Source organism: Stegodyphus dumicola, chromosome 3, assembly GCF_044657685.1.
Source record: "Stegodyphus dumicola isolate Sdum_Otavi_A_Nest chromosome 3, ASM4465768v1".
Lineage (NCBI taxonomy): Eukaryota > Metazoa > Arthropoda > Arachnida > Araneae > Eresidae > Stegodyphus > Stegodyphus dumicola.
Window position 1 is genome coordinate 240786720 of NC_140770.1, and position 15153 is coordinate 240801872.

General features: G+C 35.4%; 1 protein-coding gene across 3 annotated transcripts in view; it reads left to right on the plus strand.

The window, feature by feature from the left end:
• LOC118195687 (uncharacterized) overlaps positions 1-15153 on the plus strand; it is a 154810-nt gene that overhangs the window by 119852 nt on the left and 19805 nt on the right. For all 3 annotated transcript variants that reach the window (XM_035367015.2, XM_035367017.2, XM_035367016.2), the window contains exons 5-9: positions 927-1096; positions 5856-6004; positions 6125-6596; positions 8395-8665; positions 14428-14802. In XM_035367015.2, the coding sequence (XP_035222906.1) occupies positions 927-1096; positions 5856-6004; positions 6125-6596; positions 8395-8665; positions 14428-14802 (1437 nt within the window). The remainder of the gene's footprint in view (positions 1-926; positions 1097-5855; positions 6005-6124; positions 6597-8394; positions 8666-14427; positions 14803-15153) is intronic.

Below are 15153 nucleotides of genomic sequence, written 5' to 3' on the forward strand. Positions count from 1 at the left end.
TTTAAATCTAATATATATCCCAAGTTGCTCTTGCGAGACATGGAAAACGCCATTTTGATTTCGTGAATTTATAAGGTATTTCTCCCACTTTCCTAGCGTCCTTCGTGGTGTAACGGTAGCACGCTGGGCCGGTATTCCAGAGGTCTGTGGTTCGATTCCCGGCGAAGGCGGTTGCATATTTTTCATCTCGCTGGCTTCCAAAAAATCCTAATATCTCTACAGTGGCGTCCGAACTAAAAGGGTTGTGGATGATGATTCTCCGCACCCAGGATTTGGCGACTAGGTCCCCTAAAACCCTAGTCGCCCTTTAAAAAGAGGAGTATATAAGGTATTTCTTCCACTTTCCTAGCGTCCTTCGTGGTGTAACGGTAGCACGCTGGGCCGGTATTCCAGAGTTCCGTGGTTCGATTCCCGGCGAAGGCGGTTGCATATTTTTCATCTCGCTGGCTTCCAAAAAATCGTAATATCTCTACAAATTGGCTTAGTAGAATAGGAGATATCGAACATTTCCCGTTCCCTGCTGTGTACATAGAACGCAAAGCGCTTTCTGGCGATATTTATAAGCAATGTAAGGTATTTTTATTATTAACATCTATGTATTAGATTATTATTAGTATTGTTTAGATCCTGACTTAATAAAAAATGAGTTGCTGTAATCCTTTGTCAATTTTTACGTCTCATATTTCCCACGTTTCGCACAAAATTCATAATTCACATGATTCACATATAATTACATGATTCACATTATTCCTACATAATTGTCTGTAACTCGCAATTTATTCTGCAGTTTTTAATATTTAACTCATGTACCTGAATCATTCAGTTTCATGATATTTTATTATGGTAAAACAAAATTCATTATTTAGTTTAAAATTCATACATGTTTAAGGAACCATTTTTTTTTGTAAGCATCATTATTTTTTTAGCTTTCCTTTCCTGCGAAAGTGGAGATATTGTGGTAAAAGTAAATTTTACACAACCATTCAGAGGACTAATGTACGCCCATCGTTCCCGGACTTCGCCGTGCCGCATTCATGGAACCGGTGATTATTATTATGAATTGAGGATACCCTTGAAAGGATGTGGAACATGGCAGGTATAATCAAAGGTTTTATCTATCTATTTTTATCGATATAAACTAATAATAACCAGAAGCTGAGAATGTATGCCCTTTTATGACTGATTTTTATAATAAAATGGAATAATAAATTCACAAACAATGTTTAATAGATTTTCTTTTAAGTTATCAAATGAATGAAATTCCTTTAAGAGATCCATTATTGCATTCCTTAATTTTTAAACCCTTCAAAAATTGTCAATATTCGGACACTTACTGATACTCAAATTACAAAAGTTTGTTTATAACAATAAAATTTGGCGCGGCTCATCTCACTTATCTCTTATATCTTTGATATAATATTTGTTATGAAAGTCATCAATGGTGTTTTTTACTTCATACTAGAAATATCAGAATTTAGATTAATGGAAAGATGCGGAAAAGTAACAATAGTATTTACAAGCTCGCAAAAGTATTAAATTTTCATAATGAGTATTGTTTTCAATTTGTAATTTTAATACTTTCCTAAGACAAGTTTACATTCTTCTTTCAACCTTTGTGTGTTTCATATTGATTACGTAAGTTAATTTGTTTTATTATATATATATACATATGTAATAATAAAATTCCATAGTCAAGAATACACTTAAAATTCTAACTGTATGTTCTTTTTATTTTTAATGGCGACGTTCTCTTTTGAAAGTACGTGGAATTAAATCCACAGCCCCGTAGTCAAGTTGTTTTTACCGCCTTTTCTACACTTACAGTTATAGAATGTTCTGGAAATATTTAAAGCGAACTGGATTGGCTGACGAGGCTGACGTCATTCTTGGAAGCTCCGCCTTTCCAGAGGCTATAAAAAGACTCGCAAAGGAATATCGGGGGCTTTCTCTTAAATGTCATGATGCAGTAAACTTCATACAAAAAGTTATTAGTAATTCTTTTTATTTACTCCGGATATCTGATTTTGTAACTGCTATTTCTCCTGAATAATAATAAATGGATCCTGTTTTTTAAACTTATCGTCTGATAATTTAAGCTACGACTACATTTATGATTCTTCAACAATCTATTTATTCCTGACAAAAGCTGGTACATCACATATATATGTGTGTGTGTGATATGTGCGTGTGTGTATTGTCTGTTATATAACATAACTCTTACGGCATTGCCTTATTCTAATTTAAATGAATTGATTAACTTATAGAGGCATATATTTCCATCCATGTAAGTGCAACATTTCAAATTGTACGGATATTAAATTAAGTGAACTATTATTGCTTTTTCAAAATTTAGTTTGTCAGGAATTTTCTTCATCCCCAGCATCTCCTATCTGAGTATAACTGAAAGCACTTCTGGCTAGCAACTGGAATGTCCGGAGTTCGGATCCCAACGAGAGTTCGTTGATTTTTCACGTTTGCCACCTCTAAATACCTAATGACTTAATTAGCCGCCGCCCAGATGATATAGTGGTTAGGGGAACCCACTGTGGTACCGAAGGTCGGGGTTCGATCCCAGAGAAGGCATTTGCGGCATGGGGGCGCTCTAAAAATATGGCGAGCCGAAAGTTCTATGTGATTTGGTGAAAGGGGAAGGGATGGGAGACCTTCGAAACACCATCCATGGGGTGCTGTCCCTCAAAATTGTGGAGAACGTCTAACCTTCTTGAGGATTTGGCAGTCATTCTTCTGTGAAATTCATGTACAAGACAACAACACCAACAACAACTTGATGAATCTTTGTTTGAGTGCCAGTTATAGCACTCAAACAAAGACTCATCAAGTAGTAGTAGATTAGTAGATATTTAAGAGTAGTATTTTAGTAGATATTTAAGATCGAGAAACGCAAAAATTCAGCCAAGTTATCGTCTGCATTGGAACTGCTGGCCCTCTTATTGTTAGCCGGACATGCATCCAATGATACCACGAAGACACGCAGTAAGAAAGGAAAATATTACTTACAATTTGCTTTATATGAAATGTAAGTTAAAGCTGACCAAGATACATTTGTAACATGTTCATTCATAGCCAGGAATGGAGTTTACGAAGAAGTTAACGCTACTGTATAGATTGCTTCCACTCACCTTCAGGTACAAGCAGAACTCCCATATTTGACGCATCGGTCACTCTTTAACCTATCTATGTTACTCCATAATCTTCTTCACACCGCTGAATATCTGTTATTCAGTAAGACCGTGCCCTAGACTCCTATGTGAATCTCCAGTGTCTTGCTGAAAATGAAACGCATTATCGAAGATAACACAGACCAATTAAGTCAATTGAATCTGAATCAACATTGTTCAGTAAAATCACCAAGATATTTAAGAAAGAGGGATATTAAAAATGTATGCAGTAATTATTAGGCAACTGCTACCTTCCTTTATATTCCGATTATTAAGTGTAGAATAACATACACATGTGTATTTGGAATTCTTTTTGCACTAGTGTTTAACTGATATTCTCATGTAATACCTAACAGACTAAAATCTTGTGTAAAACTAAAGAGAACTGAAAGTAAGAATAATACTTATCATTCCATGGCAAAACTCTCTGCAACAGTGAGTGGAAGATCTATATTTGCAGCCCCACACTCTTTTCTGGGGGAGGTAATTTTATCGATGCCATTTTTTCATTGTCTATGCTAGTGTGATTTCTCTTCCAGTCCGAAGACGAGTTTCAGTAGATTACAGTATGGTGGCTGCTCTACTACTTACAACACCCAGACCACTGCCTGAGTCGTCTACAGACGATTTCGCGCCTGCAGGTCACACCTGCACATTATGGATACGCCTGCACTTCGCGCCTGCAAGACACAGCACAGACTGTGCAGGGACCACGTAATCTCAATGGCTCCTTGATTGCTCCGAGTGGAATATGCCTCGTCGCCAGAGTAGTCTGACCCGTCCGAGACAGATGTAATTCTGAGATGTAGCGATTTTCTGTTGACTCTCTTTCCCCCCAGAACCATTTAGAGGTTAGCGACTCTGGCTGACGTAAGGATGGGCCTGGCTTCAAATCCAGGAGAATGTTCTAGATATCTGTAACTGTAATAGTGTCTATGCGGCACGAAGACACTTAAGATGCTGGCGACCCGAAAGCCCTATTGATTGGTTTGGTGGTCGAGAAGAGAGGTGGAAGATCCTCTGATTCATCCTTTGGGGTGTTTGTTCTCCATCAAAATTGATAGGTGTATAGTTAATGCGGGAAGACTGCGACCTTCACAGCCAATAGTGAAATTCTAATGCTCTGCACAATTCTTCCTGTTGTGGTGACACTTCAACAAATTGCAGTCATTCAAATATATACATTTCTGTACACATTCGAGGAGATCCTCATCATGATCTGCCTTTTACTCTTCAGCAAATCAGGTATCTCAAATTTCAGGAAAGTGAATGACTTATTTTGGAAAGAAATCTGTAAATTGATATATAACAGGTTCAGAAATTTTGAATATAAGCTTTCTTATCTTTAGTCTTAAATATAAACTTCTTAAATATGTACTTCTAGCTAGAAAACAATTTAAATTGAGCTACAGAATTTGATGAAAATAGTCTTAATGTTGTGTACGAGAGTTGTATAAAAGAAAATTAACAGTTTATATAACCTACGCAGAATAAAAACTCTATTAAAATAAATAAATTCTTGCTTTAATTAGAAGTTCCACGTTTTTGCATTGATCGTTCTGTGAGGTATGTTTCATGTATATTTTCAAGAAAATGCTACAGATTTCGTAATCAGTGTTGTTTTACCCAAATGAAAGCCTAATTGCCGAAACGTGCAACGTTTATTTTGCAGCTTCTTCCTAAATTTGTTCTCCAAATTTGAAACTTGTCTGTTAAATATACACAAAAGTGACTTAAGTCAATATATTTACACTTGGAAATCTCGGCAAATTTGGAACGTAAAAATATGTAACTTTAATTTTCAACGAAATAAAGTGGACTGAATATCATCTCACAAGAACGACATAAAATTTTTAAAAAACCTCAATGAAAATTTTCCGAAATGTTTACTATTTAGAGTTCGCAGATTTCGTGTTTATTAAAAACATCTAGGAGCAATATTTTAAGGAAATGAAACTTGTAGTCCTCCTTTTCCAATTCCCTTTATTTAGAAGTTTTCTTCCGCTTTAGTTTAAATCTCATCTCTAAAATTTTTCATAGAAAAAAAATTGTTTTATTTCGTTTTTCAAAGAGGCAGTATAGCTGTTCTTTGATGAATGAGAGCATAATTTTGGAAATAAATACGAAGAACTATTTGTTAAAAATATCATCAGGCTATAATATGTTCGGAAAAAGTTTTGTGAATCAATAAGAAATACATTTGAATTCATAAAGTCTTTTCTAATGTGAAAATTTTTATATATGAAAACAAATTTACTGTTCACTTTTACCTTAGATGTGGTCAAAATGTCTTCAAATATAATTTTACGATATTATATATGAGGAAATGATTAGGGTAGAATTTTGTGACTAAGAGTTTATCATTTTAAATATTTATTTTCATTTAAAAATATTAAAAGAAATAATATCAGCTTTGTTATGAATCCTTAAAATATGAAAAACTGTAAGGCAGTATAGATGCAAAAACATAACAAACAGAATAGCTTTAACAGCGGGATTCTTATAAACTGATAGCAGAGTATATGCATAATGTTGATTAAAATCTCATTTGCATAAAATGAAACAGAATGCACTTTTTTCTTTTATGAAATACCTGTCTTCTAGCTTTAAAGAAGTAGAATGCATAATTTATATGATGCCCGCTTAAAACATCCTTAAATATTCTTTTGTTCTAAGGAATCCCCGAGGGTTTTTGTAAACAATATCACTATTCGTTTTCACCCTGCATTGGAGTTAGAAGAAGACGAAACAAAGACGGTCGTCTGCCGATATCCTCCTCCTTTAACACCACCTCCAGGCAGTATCCAAATTGTGCGGCCACCAACGTGAGTAGTTTATTATAGTTTTCATACTACAATAATATCACTGTTTAAAATGAAAGTAAAACTTTTTTTCTCTCAAGTAATAGAAAATGTTTACTTTAAAATGCTCCTTTTCTATTTCAGTGTAGTGCCGAGTGTGGTTCCAACTCGAATCGGAACTGCAAAACTTTCTGAAGTGGAGATCCTCATCATCATCTGCCTTTTACTCTTTCTATCTCTACTGACACTGGGAATCGGAATCGCTTATTTCTGCTTGAAGCGGCGAAACATCAGAATCATTCGCAAAAGTACCCTCACCTCATCATCCGCACCACCTTCACAAATAACCAGGCTTAGCAGTTCAAACTTACAACCACCTTCTTCGCTACTATCATCTGTCCTCGGACACACTGTTCGGATACCGAGAGCTGTGCCGTATTCGGCTCCAGCTGGCAGAGCATCAGCCCTCTCCTCTCCTGACCAACCGTATGAGGAGTACCCGGCCAGCACTTCGACCACAGAAACTACTAGCGGAGAGCTATCGGAAGCATCAGCTTCTAGTTCATCATTAGCTGAAGACCAAGTAGACGGATCTAAGCATTTGTTATATCGTAAAGTAAGACTTTCTGTTGTTGTCCATGCACGCTTGAAGATCTGTTTAACATTCTAAAAAGTAATGTGGCCGAGTGGTTACAATCATTGAACACTGGTAGTTCGACCCGGGTTCGAGCCCCAGCGGATGGATTAATTGTATAGGTGTTTTTCTGGTCTTTCCCATGTGTAATGTGGATATGAGTCAGGTTCCATTAGAAAGATCTCCACAAACGTCATCCTCGACTGCTCTGCTGTGTTCAACTGAATTAACTTTGCTAATATATAACGTTTGTTAAACTTAATGGCAGTAATTATCCGATTGCAAATTTATTGAATGGGATAATCTAATAGTTTCATTCAGAATGAATTTAATCGAAATTAGTTTATTATCGCTAAATCTGGACTGGGAGTAAATATAAATCTTCTAATTCCTCAGCTGCATGTAGAAGGAAATTTAATAACTATTACTAACTAACTTCTATTGCAATAAGCGTTACGTTTTGTTGACGACATAATTATTCATATTTTTTTTACCAACAACAGAAAACGTTACTATTAAATGATCATAAACATTTAATGTTAACTATGTCTTTATTCTTAACAAACTTTTCTTTCCATGCGTAAAACTCCTTCAAAAATGTAAGATTTATTGAAAATCATTAAACAGACGGATTTTGTCTTCAGTCAGAAAACTAGATACTAATTGATTGTGTATGCATTAAAATTGAACAACTTGTCTTAATTGGAAGTTCGATATAAAGTATTAAATTTAAATCTTTTTCAATTGAGTTTTGCTTAACCGAATTGGCGAGTAGAAACAGCGCTGAATGTGTGCGCCCGAAATTGGTTATTTCCATTTTTTTAAATAATGAAATACGAAATTATGTTTCCGAAAGATGATTTTCACTTACATGTTTCCCTAAATGGAGGCATAACATTGTTGTTTATAAGCACCGAAGGGGGGATCAAAAGAAAATTACTTTAAATGAAACGAATACTTAAATGCATTGTTTTATGTACGTTATATAAAAGTGCATTGTTTTATGCACATAATATATAAATGCACTATTTTATATACGTAATATATAAATGCATTACTAATGTAAGTAAACTGTAGTCTGAACATTTATTCAACAGTGCGCGTTTATTTCTGTCTTCAAATGCCGAAACTAGTTTTACACGTGTTTTCTCTAATGACTACGCCCCCGTTCGGATAAATGATATTTTACTATATTATTCTAAATATACAACTTATATTATGTGTACTGAATTCTTTATTTGTTGTGGTTCACGATTAAATATATGCCATTTTGAAGTTATTTTAAAACAATATGGAACATAATCTAAAAGCTTAGAGAATTAATGATCTATGGAACTGTTTCGAATATGCAGAAGCCTAATTCACGTTCTAACAATCATGAACGCTTTGTAGACTATGCGTTAAGATGCTACATAAGAGAGAAGTCAGAAAATGAAGGTAAAGATATTTTGTAAGTTATAATTTTCACGTTTCCTTAACCTAAAATATGGAAATTATTTATGCGTAATTAGTAAGGAATCTTCACATTCATGAATGCTCATTATGTATATTGGAACAGTATGAAAGGGTTTTATCGGAATAGAGAAACAGTAATTACTACTCATAAATCAAATGAGCAGAGGATGCTGCGGTCTAGATTTTCAATATTTATTTAAAAAAAGTATAAATTGACGTATCTGCATGAATTTACAATGAAACGTTTTAAAACTAAAAAACTTATGAAATTTGAAATTTTCGAAATTATTCGAAAGTAATGCATCTAATTTTCTGCATTTTTAAGGGAGGACCAAAGTCTATTCTTTCTATACCTAAAGCAATTTTAAGAAAAACTGGAAACAGGCGATGGGTGACGGAGCCCACTGTTCATCATTATTATAGCAAAGCGAAGTCCACTGCCACTACATCAGTCAAGAGGCCAGAAACAGAAGATCAAACCGTGACTACAGTTTTAGAGCCAGAAAACCAAAATGGAGATGTCTACTTCGCAGCAAGAAGTGAAGAATCGAAATTCAATGCAAGAAATTCTGTTCGACAAAATCTCCAAACCCGAGGTAAATTAACACAGTCACAGATTTTTAAATTAATATTAATGAACATAATAACCAAATTAATTTATACTTTAAATCCTGGAGTATTTTATTTTAATAAGCAAAACAATTAATCTATAATATTAAATGAATGCAATATTTACGTTAACTAAAAAGGGATTCTTTTATGTCGTCTAAAATACTACTATTCTTTTTGCTAGAGAAAATTCATACACCAGCGGTTTTCAACATTTTGACTAACGTGAACCATCTAAACAAAAATTGAAAACCTTTAGTACCACCACTACAAAGTACTACTACCACCACCACTCTTGACCAAAGCTCAGATCGCATAAATTTACAAGTGTTAGAGAAAAAATCTCAATCAGAATGTTGGGGTGTTCAATTTTTGAATTTAATAGTTAAAAATACTTTGCTTCTTTGCGTACCACCTATTTTCCTCTTGCGTACCACCGGTTGAAAACCCCTGTCATACACTATTAGAACTGACCTGGTCAAAGATTTTTATTTACGATTTCTCTGGAGTTCTGCAAATTTTAATTTATATATCATAATTTTGAACTTTAAGACTACGCTTATGAATAGACAAGACAATAATTTCAGGTCTTCTATATGGAAAATTTTCACATTGCTTTATTTCAGTTTAGAAAAAAAACAAAGGAAGTTTTCTAGACCTTAATAATAAGAAGAGTGATAAAATTAAATTTCCTCTTAAATGACCAATCCAATCTTAAATCTTACAAAACGTGAGTCATTTGTGTATTTATATACCTAAGCGGCACTAGTGAAAATAAATTGATCTTTTAAAGGCAGTGGTTCTTAGTCTGTGTTCCGCCCACGTACACTTCCCAAGGGCTCAGTGGCCGCTCCAGAAAAATGAAACAAATCACAATTAATAAAATTAAAGAATAAGAAACAAAAAGTAGAATCAAAATCTAGAAAAGCTAAAAATTACATACAGAACGGAATTTTCCAAGTTCAATTTCGAATTTCCTCTAGCAGATGACGGGCGCGTTGCAATCGCCTTGTTTTATGACGATTTTTTCATATATACAGTACTTTGAAAGCGAATGTCTTCAATCCCATAGTACGTTCCTTCTTCTCAGTCTAACAAGAGATATTGCTATTCAAGTGGCAGTTGCCTGTTCAGTAAGAATGATATTTGTTTTGATTTATGATATTTAATTTTGACTAAGTTGAATATTTCTTTTAAAAAAGGCCAAGTTTAGATTTGCATATTTTAATATATAGTTAATGATTTGGACACCGTAATAAAACGTTTGAATTAAAGTAGTTAATATTTGCAGTTTTAATCCTCCTTATAAATGAGAACAAAGAAAAATACAATTATTTAATTTAGTTTTCGGGTTAGATTGGGCACTTTCAACTATATGATGATAATAAATATTTATCACAGAAACAGGAGATTATAATTTTCTCATCATACTGCTAAATGTTTTATTATTATGCACAAAAATGTTGTAATTGCATTTAGGAAAAAAAGACTTGGGAAAATTAATTACAAAAGGTACATGCTCTCATAGTTCTTACAAACTCTCTAGTTGATGACTCTCATAGTTCTTACAAACAAATACTCCATGGATGTGCAGCCAGTGATTCAGTTGTGTTCGTAGCTTTTCATGTCTGTACCCTAACAGCAATAATGTAGTGCAAGAAACTGTATTCCTTTAATAATAGAGAATCACAAAAAATTTCTATAGAATCAGAAAAAAATTTCTATCAAGAGAAATATGTACAGTAAATAAAAAATCAGACGTCACACGATAGTAGTCTACATCACGGCAGATCGGTTTCAATCGGTAATAATAATTTAAATTTTTCAATTACTGATAATAAGGTATGTAATTCTATCATTGATACTTTATCTATATGGTGATGCTATATTTGGTGCATAAAAATAATAGAATTTAATTCTGTGTGGTTGGTATTAATTTGGACACTGAATTTAAGTTCTACAGCACTACTAGACAAATTAGAGAATTATCGCTACGTCTAGAATAGTATGACAAAGACTTGCGAAGGTTAAAATAATCTTTTAATTTAGTCTGAACTTTTAACATAAAAGGCACGATTTATGCTACTGATAAACCACTACTTGTGTCGATGTAAATTGAGAAATAACAATCAGTTCAATCTAACGTTGATCAGTAGTCTAAAACTACGCAGGCAATAAATTAAAGTACACTGGTGTGCAAAAATTAAGGACGAGACGGTTTTTTTAATATAACTTTGTACAAAAGCTTTCCAAATCAACACATTTAATACCGTAAGATCCCCAATACGTAAGGACATGAGTAATGTAAGCAACACTTACTAAAAGAGAAATCAGAGGGATAAAAAGAAGCTTTATTGAAAAAGTAGCATGGAGCGCAATGCGACTGAAGGCCGAAACATCCCTGTGATGGGTGTCCAGCAAGAAACATCCGGTCTTTAATAGGGGATACGATCTCCCCTGACTGCTAGGCAGGTTTCACAGCGTCTGCCCATGCTGAGAATGAGGGTGTCAATGAGTTGTTGAGGCATTGCTGCCCTTCGTCTTGCAGCGCCAATCGAAGCTCCGGAATCGTTACTGGTGGTAAGGTACGAGCTGCCAAGCGTCTGCCTAGAAAATCCCATACATGCTCGATGGTATTGAGATCCGGAGATCGTGCCGGCCAATCCATACGTTCAATATCCTCACTCTCTAAGAGCTGTCCGGCAGCTACTGTGCGATGACATGGTGCATTGTCGTCCATGAAAAGGAACTGCGGACCCATAGGGCCTCTAAAAAGACGCACATATGGAAGAAGAATCTCGTTACAATAACGGGTCCCTTTAAATGAACCTGCGTCGAAGATGTGAAGGTCTGTACGACTAGCAAGCATCATGCCTCCCCAAACGAGGACACCGCAACCTCCATACCTGTCCCTTTCAATGATGTTCGAGGGATGATTGCGGCTTCCCCGCTCTCTGCAGATGAGTATGCGATGAGAATCGCTACTCAGACTGAATCTGCTCTCATCTGTAAAGAGTACTCGTCCCCATTCATTGTCTCTCCAATTCCGGTGTTCCCGGCACCACAGAGAACGCCTTCTCTGATGGGCAGGCGTTAGAGGTATACACCGTACAGGGCGTCGTGCAAACAGACCACCACCGTGCAGTCTTCTAGCCACGGTAAAACGTCCACGGTAATATCGGTCGTCCAGTCGCCTGTGTCGTGTGTCTAGCGATTTCTCCCGCTGTCTGCCGTCTGTTTCTTCTGGCCTGTAAGGCAATATACCGGTCATCTGCGGGTGTGGTTCCTCGTGGACGACCACTACTAAAACCCCCGATAGCTGTTCCTGTAGTTTGAAATTGTCTACAAAGTCGTGAAACGATGCTGTGAGCAATTCCGAACTCTGCAGCCACACTTGTCCTGCGGCCTTCCTCCAACTTCCCAATGATTCGACCTTGGGTAAAAGCATCCAGATGTCGTCTAACAGATTGATTATTCGCCATTTCTCGCTGAGGCAGCAACTCGGTGTGATTTTAACTGCTATACGGCGTGCAATCTCTTTGCCAGAAATACTGATCTTACACCGACAACATGCTTTATACTACTCAGACACTCCCCCATTACGTCTACCTGCATATCTGCGCATGTGCTACCGTACATCACCTTACTAAATCTCCTGATTGGTCTTTCTGCCCACTCAGCCTCTTCGTTCAGCTAATATGCTAATTTTTCGACTTCGTCCTTAATTTTTGCACACCAGTGTATAGGCTGGCTCAACTAATACTAATGGCGTTGCAATCAGCTAAGTGAGTTTAAAGTAATCAGCTGGCAAAATATGCCAAAGGTGGAATAATTACTTTTAGTTAAAATTGGAAAAGTTAAGCTCTACTAGAGGGCCAGAAACTCTCTGTATGTAAGATTCAAAACCCTCAGCTTATATATACTTAAAAATAATTTGCATTTTGGTGATGCATACGGAAGAAAGAAGTCATAGTAAAGATCAAAATCATAATAACTGGTTAGTTAGCAAAGTACATTACAAGTCTATTTACGGAACGGTAAAGAAGAGAAATATCAGTATTGGAATTTGGAATATCAGTATTAAATGGTATTAATGATATATCAGTATTACAGATTCATTTCTTCGAATACTTGTTAACACTTCGCCAACAAGTTTCCGATTGAAAAAAGTGGCAAGTTCCAGGAATCGATAAAGAGGTATTTGAACAAAACCAAGAACGCATTCAATAGCTATTTAGAGAGAAATCTGAATTAACTGTAGAGAGACATAGACACAGTTTTAGCCTTTAAGTGACGGAAACATGGAAAGAGCTTGTTTTTACCTCGTCTTAAAAGTAGATGTCAATATGATTTAAAAAATACACCTAATTTTAATATAAAATAAAATCATCAAATTAACATCAATAAATTCAGAGAATACGCTCATAGTACGGCTTGACAATTTACACCATATTCCACTCACGGTATTTACGTTTGACAAATAACACCTTTGTTCGACGAATCAGCGATTCAGCTGATGACGTGAAAGAGACACCGAATCAGTCAAGGAGGTTAGAATAGACCTCCTTGGCTCTTATTCTAACCTCCTTGGAATCAGTCGCTTCAGGAGTACCCATAATCGTGCTGCAGATGAATGATGCCTAGTTAGTAGGTTTAGTGCTATTTGTTCTTTAAGCTTGTTTACAAAGCTACCAGCAGGAGCTTCTTCTTTGCAGATTAGTAACAACATATCAGCCGGAGAAACATTTAATCTTTTGACTGAATATTTCTTATCAAATGAAATGCGATGAGAAAACTATATACTGATGGTAAAATGGCAATGATAGACCACAATGCAGAAGCCGTTGCTAAAATTAAAAATAAGACAAAGACATGTTGTAACCATTGTATTTTTCACGTATTAGACTTAATTAACAAGTATTAGCAATAAACATGTATCTTCAGTTTAGTTATTTATAGTTTATAAAGTTCTAGTTAAGTTACATGTCCTTTTGGCTACTAGAACTTTTATGAGAGTATCTAGCGATTATTCGCTGGTCTCCTTACAGTTGTATAAAATATAAGTCCAGAGAAGGGTTAAAATACCCTTTCATTCACTCAAAGAAATAATGAGAGTTGGGCCTCCCTCTCGGGCTTGCAGAAAAGCCTCCAGTTGCACTTTAACTTAAGGTAGAAAATAAGAAACTAAACTAATTCTAACTAACTAAACTTTAGCCGAAGTTGTACAAACATAACCAATCGAGTTGACCCGTAAATAAACCTCACGGGCGAATACTAACATGCACGTAAGACTACGGCCGTACGTAACAAGATAGGCTTAAAGTAATGTCGTGGCCCGAAGGCAGAGCGTGCTCTACTAAGAACTTCTGAGCTCTTCTAAGGAAGTGACTGAACTTCCCCCCCCCCAAAAAAAACTGGTTCTACTTCATTTATATAAAACGCGATACTGAAATCTTGTTCTGGCAGGGAGTTGTAGGTGGAAAACAAGAATTTAAAGGAAAGGGTTTCAAAATTAAAAATAAGTGTTGGAAAATTAAAATAATCCCTACGAATTATTGCTCAGGATCAGTAGAGAAATTTGAAATATTTACAGGTTATTTAAAGAAATTCTTCGTTTTATATCTCTAAATCATGAAAAGTATTTTTTTCTTTCAAGGTAGTTCAGTTTTAATATTCAGATTATACTCAATATATGGAACAGTGTTTGATTCTGTTTAGCTGCAGAAATTAACTAAGTGCATTTTTACAGGTGCTTCAGTTAATAAACTGTCTTCTCCGCTATATGCTCAAGTAGATAAAAACAGAAAAACGGGAACCAAAGGACAGGAAGTGATTAGCGAAGAAAGAAGATCCTTAAGATGGCCTGCAAAACCATCTGCTATTCCTGGCGCAGCAAGAAGGCAACGACAAATTGTGACCGAAGTACCTGAAGAGTCAGAAACTTCGGAAGAGGTTACAAAGAATACAACAGTTACAACATCCGTGAGGCGAGAAATTACAGAAACTGAAGTCTTGTCTCCCCTTTCAAGAAAATTACAGAAAGGCAATGAAATTTCAGAGGGGAAAGATGGCTCTTTGAAGTCATCAGATGTTACAGAGTCCGCTTCTGATTTACAAAAAACTGGTATCTGTATCAATGTTATTTGTATATGTTTTGGAAATAACAAAATATATTGTTTCATGTTATTTTTCATCACCACGCTATAGTATGTTACATTAAAATATCATAAATATCACGCTATAGTATGTTACATAAAAAATCATAGGGCATTTTGGCAAATTAGAGACCTTTTATTCTACCTTTTTATCCTCAGCAGCCGTTGCCACGGCTGTGATTCAGGGTTTGATAGAAAGAAACGGTCGTGAAGTGTCTGTTCTAAAGTAACAGATTACAATATGTTCTATGTTGCATAAACTGATTCATAAAGATAATTAGTTAAATGTCATTCTAATAAGGAATCCTCGATATTACTCA